Source organism: Alexandromys fortis, unplaced genomic scaffold (genome assembly GCF_014885135.2).
Source record: "Alexandromys fortis isolate MF-2015 unplaced genomic scaffold, M_Fortis_MF-2015_v1.1 scaffold_554, whole genome shotgun sequence".
Classification (NCBI taxonomy): domain Eukaryota; kingdom Metazoa; phylum Chordata; class Mammalia; order Rodentia; family Cricetidae; genus Alexandromys; species Alexandromys fortis.
Window position 1 is genome coordinate 28,900 of NW_026068436.1, and position 19,755 is coordinate 48,654.

General features: G+C 36.8%; 1 protein-coding gene across 1 annotated transcript in view; it reads left to right on the plus strand.

The window, feature by feature from the left end:
• LOC126495696 (zinc finger protein 120-like) overlaps positions 1–10,049 on the plus strand; it is a gene marked incomplete at its 3' end in the record, with an annotated part of 16,780 nt that extends 6,731 nt beyond the window's left edge. Inside the window, exons 2-4 of the mRNA XM_050133296.1 lie at positions 7,610–7,736; positions 7,936–7,996; positions 9,278–10,049. Of these exons, the coding sequence (XP_049989253.1) occupies positions 7,610–7,736; positions 7,936–7,996; positions 9,278–10,049 (960 nt within the window). The remainder of the gene's footprint in view (positions 1–7,609; positions 7,737–7,935; positions 7,997–9,277) is intronic.
• Between the last annotated feature and the right edge of the window lie 9,706 nt (positions 10,050–19,755).

Here is a 19,755-nt window from a genome sequence, read left to right on the forward strand (position 1 = left end):
ATTTATTTATTAAAGATTTCTGTCTCTTCCCTGCCATCACCTCCCATTTCCCTCCCCCTCCCCCAATTGGGCACATTTTTGATTGAAGGATCTTTGTGGAAAATACAAAAAGCAAATTATGTGAATCTGTATATTATTTTTTCTGTAATCTATAACTGTAATCTAATTATATTATTCATAGTCGAGAAAATTATCAACCTTCCCCAATTTTATTCAGAAAATTTCTTTCATCATAAGTTCCTCAAGTTTTGGGTTTTGGGGAAGTTTCTGTGCAAAGATTTTTTTCTATCTTAGATGCCTGCCTCTTTCCATTTCCTGGCATATCTGTGTGTTCCAGTTGTTGCTATCTTCACGTTTGAGTCTTTGCTCCTTAAGTGTTGATATGATTAACACATAATCCCAGTGAGCATTCTGAATGTTTCCAATGGAATGTAACTTCGTGGTTAGCTTTCTTCTTACAAATTCTTGGACAAAGTTATTGAATTGTATCTATTTAATTCTGCAAATTTACCTTGCAGACCATCTAAATTTTGATGCATCATGTTCCCAAAGATCATTTCTTTACTTCTTTATTTATTTTTGATTTTCTTGTTTCTATTCATCTGAGAAAGACTTGGCTTATTTGGTAAAAGGTATTGTGTCTCTTAGCATGTAGTTCAACACATTTTTTGTGTGTGGATGATGTGAGTTTAAACGTACATTCATGTTGGGAGGTTAAGAAATTTCTAATTTTCTCAATCCAAGGGATCTGACAGTCTCTTTTTTTTATATCACATGTACACATATATAAGGCATTTTGTCTCATGTACAAACATACTCAAAAATAGGAATAACCTTGTTTTCAAAATTTTTTTTGCTTATAAAGCGGAGTAAAGCAAGTTACTTCACATGTATACTGATTCCTTAGAAATCTTTCTCCTGAAATTTTATTTAAAAAGTTTTAATTCCTCACTCTGATGCAGACTGAGAGGCATTCCCCAATTGTAGGAAATGAAATGGTATCTACGTGATCCTAACAGACAACATTTTCTTTATTATAAGAGAATGAGATACTTTTAGTAATCAAAACTATTTTCCACAAAGCAAAAATATCAAAGGCATCAAATAAATCTTGCAAATTTTGGTGAACAGCGCTTCTCACCCACCCATTTTCTTTATTGGTAAAGGAGAGAACTGGAGTGTACAGGATGCATGATGGCCAGTGATTCCTTGGAGTTTGATTTTGATTAGAATCTTGTAGTTCTTGTTTAAGAGAATAATATGAGGGGCTGGAGAGATGGCTCAGTGGTTGGGAGCATTGCCTGCTCTTCCAAGGGTCCTGGGTTCATTTCCCAGCGGCCACAAGGTGGCTCACAGCCATCTGTGGAGAGGTCTGGCGCCCTCTTCTGGCCTTCAGGCATACAGACAGAGTATTGTATACATAATAAATAATAAATAAAAAAATAAGAGAATAATATGAATTTGAAGGTCTGTCTTTGAGACCTGTTTTGTCAGTGGTGCCATCTCTGTTGTGGATTTTATAACCATAATCTAATTATGTCATTAAATTTCCAAAAATGATGAACCTTCACCTATTTGCATTTAGAATATGCCTTCTATTATCAGTTCCTTCAATTTTTGTTTTGAATAGTTTTGTTTTGAATAGTTTTCTCTTCTTGATCTTAGATATATGCCTCTTTTAATTTTTTGGCATATCTATGTTTTCCATTTGTTGTTATCCTCATGTTTAGGTCTATGCTGCTTAAGTGATTGACAAGAATAATACATTATTTTTGGTTCTTTAAAACCTTTCCATATAATATTGTTTCTGTGTGCTAATTAGCCTCAGCTGTCAACATGACAAAGCCTAGGGTCATCTGAGGCAACATCAATTGAGTTTTTGCTTAGATCAGAATGTCTGATTTCTGTCTGAAAGAGATTGTGTTGATTGATGATTGACTTGGAAGCAGACTCTTCCCCTGAGTTGGCAGTGTCTCTAAGCAAGTGGGCCTGGGCTGATTAAGGGAGCTAACTGAGCACAAGACAGTAACAAAGCAAAAGAGAAAATTAGGAAAGAATGGTTCTGCATGTTTTGCCTTCAGTGATTAACTTGAGTTTCTATCCTAAGCTCCCACAGTGGTGGACCTTGACTTAGGAGTAATAACCAAATAAACGTGTTCAATACCAGAGTTAGTTCCTTTTGTTTAGATAATTTCATCACAGCAGCAAAGAAGAAAGTTGGGTTAAAAGAGGTACCTTAAGCCGGGCGATGGTGGCGCACGCCTTTAATCCCAGCACTCAGGAGGCAGAGACAGGCAGATCTCTGTGAGTTCAAGACCAGCCTGGTCTACAGAGCTAGCTCTGCTGCTTCTCTGATCTTTCAGGTTCATACCCCCATATCTGACTCCTGATTTTTATTAATGATAATTAATTAGATTAACACTCCAATAAAGTCAGTTAATATTAGTTTCAAAAAAAGATCTCTTGAATAAAAAAGATAATACTTCATCAGAGATCATTACCATTCAATCTTAACTAATTTGTAAGACTAACAAATGTTTTCCTGTTGATTAAATACAATTTCCAAAAATAAAACTCCATAAAGTTAGGTTTAAGGCAAAGTTTTGTTTTATCTTTACAAAAGCATGAAAACATCGAACTAAGGAATCTAAAAATCACTGGACAAACGAGACATCTAATAAAAAAACAAATCATCCAAATAAAATGTCCCCCACCAAAAGAATAAATTGGCCTAATAGTCACTTATTATAATCATATTAGGTATGTTTTCAAGAGAAAACAAAAAGACATTTTCCTTTTTTTTTCAAGACAGATTCCTCTGTGTTGCTCTGGCTTTCCTGGAACTCACTTTGTAGATCATTCTGGCCTTGAAGTCAATGAGATATACCTGCCTCTGCTAAGAAAGTGCTGTGTTAAAGGCCTGCACCACCACAGCCTGGCAAAAAATTATTTTAAATATACAGGTGGTGTTGTTTCTTTATTTTAAATGTTGTTTGCTTTATAATTCCTGTTTACTCAGGTAGTATTATTTTCTCCTTCTGGGTTCTCTGATGGAGCTAAAGACTCAATAATTGTAATTATGCATGTTACCAAATTGAAAATTGAACACAAAAATATATAGGGTACATGATGTGAAGAGACATAGGAACATTATTTAAGATTGGTAATACAAGTTAGGATAAAAAGAAATTTACAAACAACACCTTGGGCTTACTGAGATAGGATAGATGATAAAATATTTTCTCTAAATTTACCAAATGCAGAGGGATTGGACATTGTCAATATAATTCTTCCCAGTAAATATTACATATGTATTTATTGTATATAGCCTTACTGTGTTAGTTAAAACCTTCACTTTTTAATTAGGCTCCTGAATTTCAAAATCAGGTCTCATCAAAATTGGCCAAAAACAATTGGATAAGTTGTCTGCTGTCATTAGGTTGATTTTATTTTGCTGACTAACCCTGTTTAGATGTGTTTAAACTTTCAAATTTTGTGGAGAACAACTTTTTCAGTAGTATCTCTATTTCTTCCTTGACCTAGGGGTAGTTTGATAGAGCACTCTTCATTCTCCATGAGTTTTTAGGCTTTTTGTGATTATTGTTGTTGTTAAATTCTATCTTTAAAACAGTGATCTGATAAAACACGGGGAGTTATTTCAATGTGTGTGTGTGTGTGTGTGTGTGTGTGTGTGTGTGTGTGTGATGCGTTGCCTTGTTACCATGTTTGTAGTCCATTTTAGAGAAGATACCCCGAGGTTCGGAGAAAAAGGTATATTCTTTTGGTTTTGGGTGGAATATTCTGTAGATGTCTGTTGAGTCCATTTAAGTCAAGACATGTGTTAGTTGTCTTCTCTGTTAAGTTTCTGTCTAATTGACCTATCCATTAGGGAAGAGTAGGTTGTTGAAGTCTCCTACTAGTAATATGTGGGATTTGATGTGCATTTTAAGCTTTAGTAGTGTTTCTTTTACATATGTGGGTGTTCTTATATTTGTGGCATAGCTGTTCAGGATTGAGACTTCATCCTAATGAATTGTTCCTTTTATGAGTATGAAGTGTCCTTCATCTAATCTGACTGACTTTACTTTGAAGTCTATTTTATTTTTTTAATTAATTAATTTATTTATTTAAAATTTTTACCTCCTCCCATCCTCCCATTTCCCTTCCTCTACCCCCTCCGCCCCCTCGCTCTCCAGTCCTAAAAGAAGTCAGGGTGCCCTGCACTGTGGGAAGTCCAAGCACCCCCTCCATCCTTGGAAGATGTGCATCCAAACAGACTAGGCTCGCCAAAAGCCAGTACATGCAGTAGAATCAAAATCCAGTGTCATTATCATTGGCTTCTCAGTCTGCCCTCATTGTCAGCCACCTTCAGAGAGTCTGGTTTAATCACATGATCATTCAGACCCAGTCCAGCTGGCCTTGGTGAGCTCCCACTAGATCAGTTTTACAGTCCCTGTGGGTGGACACACTCCTCGAGGTCCTGCCTTGAAGTAATGTTGTCTTTGAGGTTTGGGTTATTTCTTCTATAAATCAAAAGGATGAATCCTGCTTTAGGATCCATTCTCTAAGCTTGTGACAATTTGTAAGTGAATTGGATCTATTGATAGTAAGAGATGTAAATGACCAGTGATTGCTACCTCCTGTTATGTTTCAGTAGTAGTGTTTGTGTGTTTCTCTTCTTTGGGTTTGTGATGTCAAGTTATCTGTTGCCTGTGTTTACAGTTAGCTTTCTTGGGTTTCCCACTAGTACTTTCTATATGACTGGATTTCATGGAATACCTTGTTTTTTCCATTGATGGTGTTTGAAAGCTTTGTTTGTTATAGTAGAGTCCTTAGTCTCTTAATGTCTTCAGCATATCTGTCCAGGGCCTTCTTTCTTTCATAGATTCCACGAAGAATTTGGGTGTTACTCTGATTGGTCTGCCTTTATATTGTAATTGACCATTGTCCTTTGCAGCCCTTAATATTCTCGCTTCATTCTATATGTTTTGCATTTTGATCATTATATGTTAGGGGGACTTTTTTGTTCAGTCTTTCTGGTGTTCCCAAAGTTTCTTGTACATTTATAGGTATACCCTTCTTTTGGTTGGAAAAGTTTTCTTCTAAGATATTTTTTTGTGACTATATTTTCTGTGCCTTTGAGTTGGTGTTCTTCTCTTTCTTCTATCCCTATTATTCTTAGGTTTGGATTTTTTTTTCATGGTGTCCTAGATTTCCAGGATGTTTCGTGTAATGTATTTGTTGGAGTTATTGTTTTCTTTCACCAATGAATCTCTTTCCTCTATAGTATCATCAGCATCTGAGATTCTTTCTCTCTTCTATCTTTTGTATTCTGTTGGTTACAATTCCTGCTGTAGTTCCTGTTTGTTTACCTAGATTTTCCATATACAGAATTCCCATCATTTGTGTTTTCTTTATTGCCTCTATTTCAGTCTTCAAGTCTTTTTTTTTTTTTTTTTTGGACAAGGTTTCTCTGTAGCTTTGGAGCCTGTCCTGGAACTGGGCCTTGTAGACCAGGCTGGACTCAAACTCACAGAGATCCGCCTCCCTCTCCCTCCCAAGTGCTGGGAATAAAGGCATACACACTACCACTGCCCAGCCCCAGTCTTTAAGTCTTTTAAGTTTTTTGCTTCACCTCTTTGATTATATTTTCTTTGTTTCTTTGAGAGATTTATTGATGTCTTCCAATTTTTGTTTGTGATTTCCTCAATATCTTTAAGGGAATTTTCATTTCCTCATCATCCTCACAAAGTTACACTGAAAATCATTTACTGTTGCTTCTTCTGGGTTAGGATGATCAAATCTTTCTGTTGTATGACCACTGGGTTCTGGTGTTACCATGTTGTTTTCTATGTTGTTGGCTGAATTCTGATATTGGCACCCATCCATCTCATCCTTCAATGGGTGCCAGCAGTGTCTTCGCCTCTTGGTCCAATATATAAAGTAGCTGATTTTGTTTTTGAGAACTTTTCTTGGCCTAGTCTGTGTTTCAGAGAGCAACACCTCAGAGGTCTGTCTTTGCCCTCTGTCTTGGCCTGCTCTTTTGGTCTGCTCTCCTGGGTCATTCTCTTGGTCCAGTCTGTGCAGTTCATTGAATGAACAACCTCCCAGAAAAGATCATGTATGTGAACAAGTTTCTCTCCTTGGTGGCCTTTCTTTCAATTTCCTATGACCCTTTAGTAGGAAAGGCCTTTCTAGATGAAATGCCTCACTGTATGTGATGAGTCTCAATATCTTTAACTAATTTACTGACTTTTATGTCTACTGTGTTGTTGTTGGAATTAATCAGTCAGCTTCCCACTCATACTGAAATGTTTTTATTATCATAATAGGCTTGATCTGTGAATCATATAAAATAGTTGCTGTTCAGTGCTAAGGAGTTTGGTAGCCTGCAGTTTTAATTGTTTTGTTTGCTTGTCTGAGTAACCTTTGCTGTGTAGCTCCAAATTATGAAATTAAAGGGAGGGGGGCTTCATTCATGGCTTTATTTGTTTTTATGTTGTTGGATGATGACCCTGGAATGTAGGCTTTTTACATGTCAATCATATGCTGCTGTGCTCAGCTTCGTACATATCGTGAATTTTAAATTCGGCAGAGGGTATCATTCTGATTCCCAGGATTCCATGTATTCATGACATTAATACTGCCTGAGCATTCTGAGTCATTGAGTTGCAGGTGCATGAACTTCTTTCTGCTGGTTGTGCTTGCTGTTATTTTTTTACTCAATTTGACTATTTTATGTGTCTGCATGGATATGCACCATATGGGCACTCTGTCATCGGAGTGATCAAAGGTTCTCAGAAATCCTGACCTTGGAATAATAAGTAGTTGTGATCCCCATGTAAGTACTGGTAATTGTGCCCACCTCTTTTCAAGACCAGGAAGAGCTCAGAAGTACTCAGCCATGTTTCCAGATCTGTGTTAATTTGTTATGCCCAACATTGATATAGCTAATGTTTTCACCTGTCAATTTGTAATTATTTTAAACATGAAGTAGCTTTTCATAAAATATTTTTGGTATTGCAGTTGAAAATAGGAAATTTTAACTGTCTGGAATATGAATACAGATCTGGAATGAATGCATAATTCTTTGTAGGAACTTCAGTAAATATCTCTGAATTCTTTCTATCTTATTTGTTTGTTTCCGATTTTTGCAATAGAGTTAGGGTCTTACTGTGTATTTCCACCGGTCCTAAAAATGATTCCATAGACTTGGCTGGCATTCAACTCAGAGACAAAATATACACAACTATGCTTTCTGAGTGCTGTGCTTAAAGGCATGCGTCAATACACCCACTTTGCCCACTGTATTTTTCTTTTTTGTAATTAGTATTTCTTCATATAATTTTCTCAGTGTACTATGTCCTGTTTATCTGTTTCCTTGGTTCTCTATATTAATAGGAAGTTCTTTTGTAAGGTGATATCCCATTCAAAGAGTAAAGAAATGACAGAGGTGACTTCTAATCAATTTCCTTCTAAAGTGATTATCTGTGTCATGTAATAATAGTGAGGAACACCAAAATTTTATGACTATACTGGCAAAGATGTATTGATTTACAATGTTGTCACCTTTCTGCTTTCCATTATGAACATGAATGAAATATTTTAGAGAGCAGTGACCTATGATGATGTGCATATCAACTTTACTCGAGAAGAGTGGAATTTGCTGGGTCCTTCCCAGAAGAATCTCTACAAAGATGTGATGCTGGAGACCTACAGGAACCTCGCAACTATAGGTAGAAATGAATTTCCTTTATGTTTCAAACTAAGGGGACAACTTTTTCTTGGTTAATAATGTTCTTCAGTAATTTATTTAAAAACAATAAGAATTAGTTGGATAAAGCAGTCATGGTTCTAAGGGTCCCCTAAGATAACAGCTTAAACATTGCACAATTTTCAATAATATAATATACATTTTCTGGTATTATATTTTAGGATGCATTTGGGAAGACCATAATACTGAAGAACATTGTCCATCTTCTAGAAGACATGAAAGGTAATTTTCTTGTGAGAGCTTATAACAATGTGCCTCTGATGAAATTTTTCTGTGTCCTGAAAGTTTTAGTCTAAAGCAACACTGTAAATAAGCACAGTTTTAAGTGTGCTGACAGTTATCAAATTCTCACAAATCCATAAGTCATATGTAATTATCACTTGAATGACCTTCTTTTAAGAAAGCAATGGCTACAAAAAAATCACCTTTTGAGGCATAGCACCATGAGAGCTTTGTTGTAGATCTGCAAATACATTTCTTTCTTGCTACTCATAATACAAAAGGTATACACATTGAAGATGATAAGTATATCTGCAAAACTTTGTAAAACAAAACAATAGCCCATAGTAAATCTTGTATTACTCATACACCTCTTGTGACTGTGATAAGTTTAGTGATAGAAGCAGTTAGAGTTGAGTCATGTGGCAGTTGTACTGCAGAAACCCTAATATCTATACCACCAGTCTGTGAGGAACAGCAAGTCAAAACCTAAGAATTCAGTGTGGAAATCTCTTGTTATTCTTCTTTACTATGTATACCACACATTCTTCTTGATTCAAGTGTATGAGCATAGGGATATAGAGAGATGTAGCATCCCACTCTCTAAGAATAATCTGATAACTAGTAGCAACATGTTGAGTATACTTGTTGAATTTGATTCAAGTATACCATTAATTGTTTTTCTACCATCATTGTTAATACATGAACAAACTCACACTGCAAAAAAGCTGTATGAGTTCTACAACAGTACAAATAGTTCTGGGTTTGCTAGTTGACATAGTATATGCCATGTGATTCACAGTATAGGAGAATTCATGAATGTTAAAGCTCTGAGTTTATCCATTTCTCTTCCTATAGAAAAACGTTTCAGGGAAGGTAAAATGGTAAGCCATAAAAGAAAGGAATTTGCCATTGGAGGTATCTTCCAAGTTGCAAACAAGTGTCTAATTAGAGAGCAAAACATAAGTTTGGACACAGTTATAAAAACTTAGTATCTGATTCTTTTTTATAGTAGGACTATATTATAAAATTAATTCATACAAATGTCTAGGCACAACAGTGTATTGAATGTGGTAAAGCTTTTATATGTGCGAATTATCCTTGCAGGATTGAAAGAATTCAAGCTGGAGAAAAACTTTCAGTAGATATTCAACAAGGTGAACCCTTGACACATGTCAGTCACCTTAAATGGAATGAAAGAACACATACTGGAGAGAAACCCTATGCAAGTAATCAGTGTGGTAAGGCCTTTGCAGATCACAGTACTCTTCAAACCCATAAAAGAACACATACTAGAGAGAAACCTTATGAATGTACTCAGTGTGGTAAGGCCTTTGCATGTTACAGTGGTCTTCGATACCATGGAAGAACACATACTGGAGAGAAACCCTATGAATGCAATCAGTGTGGTAAGGCCTTTGTACGGTACAGTGCTCTTGAATACCATGGAAGAACACATACTGGAGAGAAACCCTATGAATGTAACCAGTGTGGCAAGGCCTTTGCAGCTCACAGTCATCTTCAATCCCATAAGAGAACACACACAGGAGAGAAACCATATGAATGTAATCAGTGTGGTAAGGCCTTTGCAAATCAGAGTAATCTTCAAAACCATAAAAGAACACATACTGGAGAGAAACCATATGAATGTAATCAGTGTGGTAAGGCCTTTGCAGCTAAGAGTAATCTTAAAAACCATCAAAGAACACATCTTGGAGAGAAACCATATGAATGTAATCAATGTGGTAAGGCCTTTGCATTTCAGGGAACTCTTCAACACCATCAAAGAACACATACTGGTGAAAAGCCCTATGAATGTACTCAGTGTCGTAAGGCCTTTGCACGTCATCATCATCTTCAATTGCATAAAAGAACACATACTGGAGAGAAACCTTTTGAATGTAATCAGTGTGGTAAGGCCTTTGCAAATCAGAGTAATCTTCAAAACCATAAAAGAACACATACTGGAGAGAAACCTTATGAATGTACTCAGTGTGGTAAGACCTTTGCTCAATACAATCATCTTAAAAGCCATAAAAGAACCCATACTGGAGAGAAACCCTATGAATGTAATCAGTGTGGTAAGGCCTTTGCAGAGAACAGTCATCTTCAAAGGCATAAAAGAAAACATACTGGTGAGAAACCCTATGAATGCAATCAGTGTGGTAAGGCCTTTGTACAACACAGTAATCTTCAAAGTCATCAAAGAACACACACTGGAGAAAAACCATATGAATGTAGTCAGTGTGGTAAGGCCTTTGCAGAGAACAGTCATCTTCAAAGGCATAAAAATTCTCACCATAGATAGAAACTCTGAATTTATTCAGTGTGAGAAGGCCTTTGTAGCACACGATCAACTTCAAAGTCATAAAAGAACAGATACTGGAGAGAAACCCTATGAATGTAATCAGTGTGATATGAAATTTGTAGCTCACAGTAATCTTAAAAGGCATAAAAGATCTCATCATAGATAGAAACTCTTTGATTGTAATCAGTGTGGTAAGGGCTTTGAACAACACAGTGATCTCTAAAGGCATAAAAGAACATATAAAAGAGAGAAACCCCATTGACATATTCAGCCTTTGCAGATCACAGTAATGTTTAAAGGCTTAAAAGAGTAAGAATCATTATGAATGTAATCAGTGTGATAAAGCCCTTTTATATTTTATTCATCATTAAATGCATAATCTCCTGTATGTGAGAACAACCATGATTGAAATCTATGTGGTAAATCCTTTGTCACAATCAACCATTCAGGAGAGAAAGTATGAATTTAATGAATGTAGGCTTCAAAAACATAAAAACATCATACTGCATTGAAACTCTGTGAATAAATTCAGTTAGTCAAGTAACCATTACTCTAGTGTTTTAAATGTGTTAAATTCTATTTAGATCAATTTTAAGACTAAAATTGTAATTCCTATTCATGAAAAGAAATGTTAATGCCTTTTTTAAAATTATTTATTTATTATGTATACAATATTCTGTCTGTGTGTATGTCTGCAGGCCAGAAGAGGGCACCAGACCTCATTACAGATGGTTGTGAGCCACTATGTGGTTGCTGGGAATTGAACTCAGGACCTTTAGAAGAGCAGGCAATGCTCTTAACCACTGAGCCATCTGTCCAGCCCCCAATGTTAATGCCTTTAAACATCACAGATTTCTTCAGGTTCAACATAAATTATTTTCATCATAGCCTTGCAGGAAGTAAATTATAAACCATGTTTAGTCAAGACTGATGGAGGAGATAATTGCATTGTGGTTTCTATTTTTAAACATTTGAGGTAGTCAGTAGAGTGTGATATATGTGTGGCAAATTCATTTAGTGAAGTTTATTTTGTAGACTTTGTATTCCTTCTATGACTTTTGTTCATATTCTGTTGTGCCTGTACCATGTGATAGGTATTTTTCTTCTGTAATATATATAATGGAGCCCCTATCATGTAATTTGCCCATTGGTTATTGAAATATCAGGCCACGTTTGATCACACTTTTCACATAACGGTGGTGGATTGTGTTTCCGGTTTTGATTTTCATCTTTTCACAAATTTCATTGAAATTTTTTGTTTGATATTCATCTTACCTTGGATGTCAGTAATGATTCAGGGATACATTTGAACTCATGATGCTTATTTGTCTTACTCTTGAGTACAAATCCAAGGATAGATGATGTATATCCAATGTACTGTGATTTCAAGAGAATTTAACAATGTAAATGTTAAAATAACTGATTAAAAATATAAGAAACTTTAAACACCTCATGTGTGTATTCAACGAAGTATTTTCATTTATCTGATATGGATGTAATAATTTATGAAAATCAGCAAACATCTGTATATGTAATTCCATAGCTTGATGTTCTACAGGAATTGAGGTAAGGTCTTTAGTCTTGCTCACAACAGTGCTTTCCCAATGAGCCATTACATTGGTGCTCAAATTCAATGTGAAAAAATATTACAACAGTAAAATTTGTTCATTTTGAGGAGTAGACATTTATTTATAATACTTTCTCAGGACCAATATTATACACCAGAAAATTGTCTCATTTAGTAAACTTATAGTTCATTGCTGCCAAGTCTGATGACCTGGTATCTATCTCTGGGTTATATACAATACGTCTACAATTTTTTTCACATTTCTTCACTTCAGCAGTGACACATAGACACTTCTCTAAGAGTTCATTCATGAATAATATTTAAACCCAAAGAAGTGCCATTTAGGTCTTTTGTAGTCAAATGTCTCCATTGGATTAATCATTAGAATTCACACAGCAGAAGTAGATCATAGACCCCTGTTAGTTTTCCTGTCAGTGCTACATACACATAATGACACAGGTGAATTCACACAGTCACACTTCAATTTTTTTTAAATGGATGGAATTAACAACACAATGAAAATAACCCATTATTGAGAGTGTGTGAAAAGATTTGGTCATTTAAATTATAGAACTTCAAGAAACATTGCTATTCATCAGAACAATGATGCTCCTTTTTGTATATTATTTTATTATTTTTTTCTATGATTCAATGAGAAGTCCTTAAAACACATATTTCAACTGGACTTAGAGGTATAGGGCTATAATTACAGCTCACAGGAGTGTGGGTCGACTGATCTTAGTGAGGCCTGCTAGTTCCCCATAATAAATTCCTGGCCTCCATGGCTATGTGGAGGTATTCTGTCTCAAAAATTCCAAAAAAAAAAAAAGCCTATCTCAAATTATGGAACTTTTGCTAATAAAATCAGGCTGGACTCAGACTGATTTCAACCAACCTTTTTTTTAATCTTCACTTACATAAAAAAGAACTGTGATAACAATAACCATAAAGAGTATTGAAATTCCATTTACATTCAGTCTAGGAAATCATTTGACAGCCGTCTAGAGGACATTTAGATCCTTCAAGTGCTATGAGACAGAAGGAACAGTGGGGCACCTTCACCTTCAGCTTTATAATGACACATGTGGAAACGGGAGAGTTGTCTCAGGAGTACTGATCCTCTTTAGTACCCAAGTTCAAGTCGTAGCACCACATCTGATTGATCAGAACTCCCTGTCATTGCAGACATAGAAGATCTGATGTCTTATTCTGGTCTCCTAGGGCACCAGATATGCAAATGCTGAAAGAACATGTATGTATTTGACTCTTTATTTTAGTAGATATTTTTTGTTTGCCTCATGTTTTAGAAAAGAATGAAATTGAATTTAGATGTAAAAGTTTGACCAGTGAATATATCAAAGGTATCCCAGGTACCAGTGGTGACAAGAAGATAGTGTCTAATTCCCTGCGACTGGAGGTACAGACAGTTGTGGGTAGTAAATCTCAATGTTCGGCCCTGTGAATGAGTCTTCAGTGTTCTAGGTGCTGAGTCTTTTATTCAGCCTCATGAACATGTCATTAATAACAGTGATGTGGGAAAGGCTGGTATAATAAGTTCATCTTTTACTCAGGCTTGATGACCCAGAAGAAATAAATAATCGATAGCACCAGAAACTAACTTAGACTTGGTTCTTTTTGAATTTCTGATCATCATGCATTGTCAAAAAATTTTTCATTTGTTAGTTTTTTGTTTTGTTTCATTTTTCAAGACAGGGTTTCTCTGTAGCTTTGGGTCCTGTCCTGAAACTAGCTCTTGCAGACTAGGATGGTCGTGAAGTCACAGAGATCACCTGCCTGTGCCTCACGAATGCTGGGATTAAAGGTATGCACCACTATCGCCTGGGTTCTCCCATCCCATTTTAAATTGTTCACAGTATAACCCTGGGCTTGACTCCAAAACAGACTTAAAGATGATAACTTATGTGGAATGCAAAATCTGTTCCAGCCTGGCTCCTCATTTTAAAATTAACTACCCCAGATGCCTGGTGTTATTACAGAGATTTTGTTTATTAAACTTTTAAGTTTGTGAAATGATTTATGCAGATGAAGGCATATTATTCTTGAACATCAGTATCTCCAGTTGTAACAAAATGTTTCTGAACCAGAAGTTCTTATGTTGGATCATGTGGCATTGATCTCACTCCATTGTTCCCCAGAAACAAGCTTGTTCTCCTCATGATTAAACCAACTAAATTCTTAGGTTAAAGAACTCAATCATCACTCAGTTATAAAATTACAAATTTGAGTCATGTATTCAAGTAATAGAAATAGGATTTGTGTGTGCAGCACGGTTTTTGCGTTCATACCATAATAGGTGGAATAGTTTACTATGTACACATAGGGGAAACAGTGAAGGCAAACAGTTGTAGAGTCACCATTATGAAATACAGTATGATTCTAGATGGTTATGGGATTTTGTTTTTCCCAGCATGTATTGATTCATGTCATATAAATGAAATCAGGCCAGATTTCTGTATACAACGTAGAGGTTAATAGAACCAATTAATATGGAATTTTTAAGAAGGAGCTCTCATATACAGATATGTTCAATTTTGCTCTCATTATTACATCCATTAGCTGTAACTGCATATTTCAGGTGACAGGTCTCAGCAGCTAACATTACATATAAGCGCAGGGTAAATTAATATCTTATGAATGCCATTCCCTCTGCCAGGGAATGATTTTCTCTTTTGCAAAGCCAATTTAGCTATGTGTTTTTTTAGTTATATTTGTTTTTTAAAAATAATTATGGGTTTCAATTTTTAAATTTGAATTCCTTTAAATTTATCCTTGTTCTACTTTCTTATTTATTTCTGTTCTTCATTGCTTCTACATCATTAAGAATTTCTTTCTTGTTTTCTCAAGTTATGTTGATTATTTCTGTTTAGAGCAATGTCTTCTGTAGCTTAGGCTTGCCTTACAGTAAGCAGTGTGAGAATTCATTTGAACTCATAATCCTGCTTCTGTCACCCAGTGCCAGAAAGAAAGTCCTGCAACTGCTTCAAGCATGGGCCTTACCTGGGCAGTGAGAAGGAAAAATAGACCAGTAAATGAGTGTGCTCCATTGTAAGAATTGAGTTCAATGGCCAAATGGAAAACATATGTAGTCCCAGCAGAAAAAGGCGTAGACAAGAAGGAGCATAAAAACTTCCCTCTTTTGAAAGTAGTGTATATTAGAAGTAAGTAGTTAAGTTGATTAATTGAAGTGTAATTTGAAATAGTATTATCACCAAAATTCCAGAGTAAGATATTGGGGTAAAACTGAGAGAACAAAGAAGTAACCAAGCAGCCATATTAAAAATAAGGAGTTAACTTTCATTTATTGAAGCATGATCCTAATTAGTATTATTAATAAAATTCCAGAGTCAGATATTGGGGAAAATCTGACAGAAAAGAGAAGAAATCCATCAGCCAAATTCACTTTTTAGCTGTCCAAATCCTTGGACCAAATGGGGGATAAGATCCTGTTCCCACCCATCTTATATTCCTGTCTTAATCTCCCAAATGCTGGAATTAAAGGCACGAGCCACTTCCTGCCAGATCCTGTGGTCCACTAGTGATTACCCCCCACCTTTAATATCCAGGAAAGCTTTATTTGTTGGAACAAACACAAAATATCAGGTAGTAATTGATAAATGTCCTGACTGGTCATTTCTCCCGTCTACAGACAAGGAAATTGAGAATGTGGATAAAGATTGGAACTTATTATGGAACCAAATTATAGAAGATACACTAATTTGAACAAAATATAACTGGATAAAATGATATGGCCCTGCCTAAAAGAACTGTTATTTTATAGGTTTAAGATGAACATCCTGAGAGAAAGTGACTGAAACGTGGTATGCTCTATTATAAAACTTTTGACTCTGGAGCATATGGCCATAAAGTCTATTTCAACTTCTTAAAATAATTTTTGGGGATAACAATTGCTTAATTTCCATCTTCCTTATCCTTCTTCTAAGCCTTTTCATACACTCTTCATTGTTTTCTAATTCATGGCCTCCTTTTGCTTTAACAGCAGTTACTGTGTAAATGTGACCTTTCTTTGGCAGGATAATTTATGAGTTGTGATGCATGGACTTGCCTGCACTGGACATCAAGTATGTAAAGAAACATGCACACAAGGAACACTGCATCTTGGAGGAGGAACAGGAAGTGCACTGAGAGACTGGAAGAGTTCCTACTAAAAAACAATTTCTTTAATGAGAGTCTTGTCTTCCCCTAGGGTGGAAGGCCATACCTGGGAAGGCCTGTGTAGTCTAATCTTTGATCTCTGCTCAGCTAGTAGGGGGGGGGGGCTGCTATTATCCTGAGGCACAGCAGGGTGATAGTAAGGGACACAATTGGGAGGTAGATTTGGGGATTATTCTAGTTTTCTCCTCTTATGATGCTCTGGGGAAATGTGAAGGAGACCATAAGTCATACCATGGGAAGTGAAGGTACATTGCCTTCTGAATAGGAAGAGTAGGTTGGCTGAGCTGTCAGATCTTCTGGGAGTTTGATGGACCATATGATAGACTGTGGTTCTGTTCATTCATGTGTTGATTTAGGCCATTCACACAGGACTCTAAACATTCTTGAGTGTGTATTTGGAAAATAATGTACAGAGACATAGAAAGAAGACTGCAGTGTAGTATAGTATAGTATAGTATAGTATAGTATAGTATAGTACAAAAAATACATCAGGCCAAGGCATTTTCTTTATTCATTAATGGTAATCACAGCATTCAGAGGGGACTCCCACATCAGTCTCAGAAACAGCATCATACAGAACCTGCAGCAATTTTAGTTCAAGCTTGGTAGGGTTCATCAAATCTCAGGATTACCTATGATTTACTGATTCTGGAAACAAGAAAGATGCAAAATGTAAAGGTCATGGATTCATCTTCTGTGGTTTGTACATCTCAGTTGAAGCCATATATGATTAGAGATTCAAAGCCCTAGTGAAGATACTGTGGGAGTTCATTGCATTGAATGTTAAAGATAAAGCTGTGTTACATTTGAGACCACAGGATGTTGATATTTCAAGCACTGAAACATCTGTCATGGAGGCCTGCTTATGAGGGATGGAAGTTGCAACGGAGTAAGATATATGAGAATTTGCAGGGGTTGTGTAATAGTTTGATCTTATTTTGATAATCAGATTTTTTGCAGTCAGAGATTAAACCTAGCCATTAGCTGAACAAAATATCATAGAGGTTTTGAGGACTGTGAACTTTTAAGAGACCGGAAGTAGACAGTGGGGCTGAGAGAAGATCTTTCTCTCTTTACATGGAGGAGGTCGGAGTCACTGGTGGTGCTCTGCTGCTTCTCTGATCTCTCAGGTTCGTACCCCCATATCTAACTCCTGATTTTTTTATTGATAAAGATTAATTAGATTAACACTTCTTCAGGCATCTTAAAATATATGCTCAGTTAACAAAAAGGGGTAATTTAGGCCCACAGAGATAAGTTACAGAATAGATTATTAACTTTAAAAGTTAGTGTGTACTGTAAACCAACTTAGACATTGAGTCTCATGGACTGAACAATGACTGGTCTTCACTTGATCATAGACAAAAGGTTAAGAAGCAATGTACTAGATATTTCCAATTTTCATTGGTAGGCAGCTATTGTTAGACAACCTGGACCACAGCCTGTGAGACATTCTAATATGCCCACTTCTTAAATGGTGAGATTCATCCTACCAGTCTGGTTCTTTGAGAGAATCTTGAATAATGCAGCTGCATATTTTTAGGCATCAGTCCATGGATGAAGATGTGCTGGCTAACAACAGTGCTCATAAAAATCATGCTTCCTGGCTCCATTATTCTCTGCATATTCAAATTTCCATATTGCTCTGAATTTCAGGAGTAAAACTAATAAAATGGAGGAGCTGTCATCCAGCCATCAGATGGGAGAAAGATCTTGTTTGAGATCAGGTTTTTGCTTTTCTCTCATGCTTGTTTCAAATTGCTGAAAACTAGGTAAAAATACCTTCAGTTCATCCAATATCAGTGTGAAGTCACAGGACAAAATCTCCTTTTTTGACCTGAAAACTCTATTTGTTTGTTAATATTCTGGGCTTTCTCCCACCTGTTCTACAGGGAATCACTCCACCTACCTAGCACAGTCCACTGTACAAGCTAGCTAGCCATGTTGTGTTCAGGAGGAAAAAGTAAAAGTTCTTTTGGAGTGCAAGGTTATGACAATGTCTGATTTATAGACAGGGCAAGTGCTATTAAAATGCATATCTTGGGAGATCTAGAAAAGGTCTTTGATTGGGAGGAAAGGAATGGCCAAGAACCACCACGCTGTGTTTTTAAGCACAGTATAGCCCCATGGGAGGTGTTCTTGTCACTTAGGTTAGGCCTAACTACCAATCGTGCCTTCCTGGTGCTCTGCCAGTCATAAGTGGTACAGGGCTCTTCCAGGCACATGTCTTCAGACTTGGTTTGAAGAAGAGCTGGCACCAGTGGTTTTCTGTGTTGTGGTGCAGTTGCTGCTGCAGGGAGATGATGAGGTGAGAGCTTTGTCGAGCTGATGAACCACAGCATGGTGAGCAAGGGAATGCTGTCTCCAGATGGGAAGGAGCAGAGGGTGAGGTGTGGGAGGCACTATAGTGCATCCCCCCCTGGATCTGTGTGGAAACCTGCTATCATATTCTCTGTATTATGAATTTCCACATGGTCCCCAATAACTCATGGAACTAGGGGCAGTCCTCTGAATAACTTTGCTCTGTAGCTAAATCTGCTTAGAGAATTGGGAGCAGGAAGCTGTGTGTACAAACATCTTTATTGTCAACTTCAACATGCTTGATGCATTCATGGAAATAAGTTCCCTAACTTGGAGAGGCCTAGTTTCTTCAGCATCATCTCAATATTGAGCACTTTGCATTCAACCTTTACACATAATCTCCATTTAAATTTAGATTTGTGGTGGTTATCAAAGACATCTCATGTGTTGGGAGGCCCTCCACTATTATGCCATAATGTAGAAGAGCAGAATTGGTGATATAGAGGATTTACCAATGCTCAGGAAACAATGAAGTCTCCTAAAGTAGAATTTAGCTGAGGGAGGACTGCTGCTAAATCACCCAGAAGCTAAGTAGATGCTAATCAGGGTTGGTGGAGACTCTGAAACTTTGGTACCCACTGTTCAACAGAATTGTCCAGATATTTGTCTTCAAACCAATACAAAGAAGCCATCACTCATTCAAACAAGTCACTGGCCCATCCCGATACCAAAGAACAGGCCTTTAACAAGCTGCTCAAGAGGCATTACAGGGTCCCAACCAACTTTAAGGCTGGTGAACCATAAAGTTCCTGTTTTCTTTTTGAAAAAGGCATAGTTAGGCCAGATAGGCAACATGATACCAGGTGACATATTGTTGTAAATGGAGCAGCGGGGCTGCATCCCCAACACCCAGGCTGCCTGCTAGCTTATGCCCGAAATAACAACACACAAACTGTATTCATTTAAACACTGCTTGCCCATTATATCCAGCCTCTTCTCGGCTAACTCTCGCACCTGGACTAGCCCATTTCTAATAATGTGTGTAAGCACCCCAAGGTGTGCTTACCAGGAAGATTTTTAGTTTACGTCCATCCTGGGTCGAAGCTGCCTGGAGAGCGGAGCCTGGCGTCTCTGCTCCAGAGAGCAGAGCTGTCGAGTCCCTCAGGGAGCAGAGCAGAGTCTTACCTCACTTCCTCTTCCTCCTGTTTACTCCTCCCACCCATCTTTTAACCTATCAGGGCAAGCAGGTTCTCTATTTAATCAACCAATGAAATCAACAGATTGATATATGACACTCCCACATCACTTCCCCTTTTTCTGTTTAAACAAAAAAAAGAAGGCTTTAACTTTAACGGAGCAAAATTACATATAACAAAACAGTTATCAAGTAAA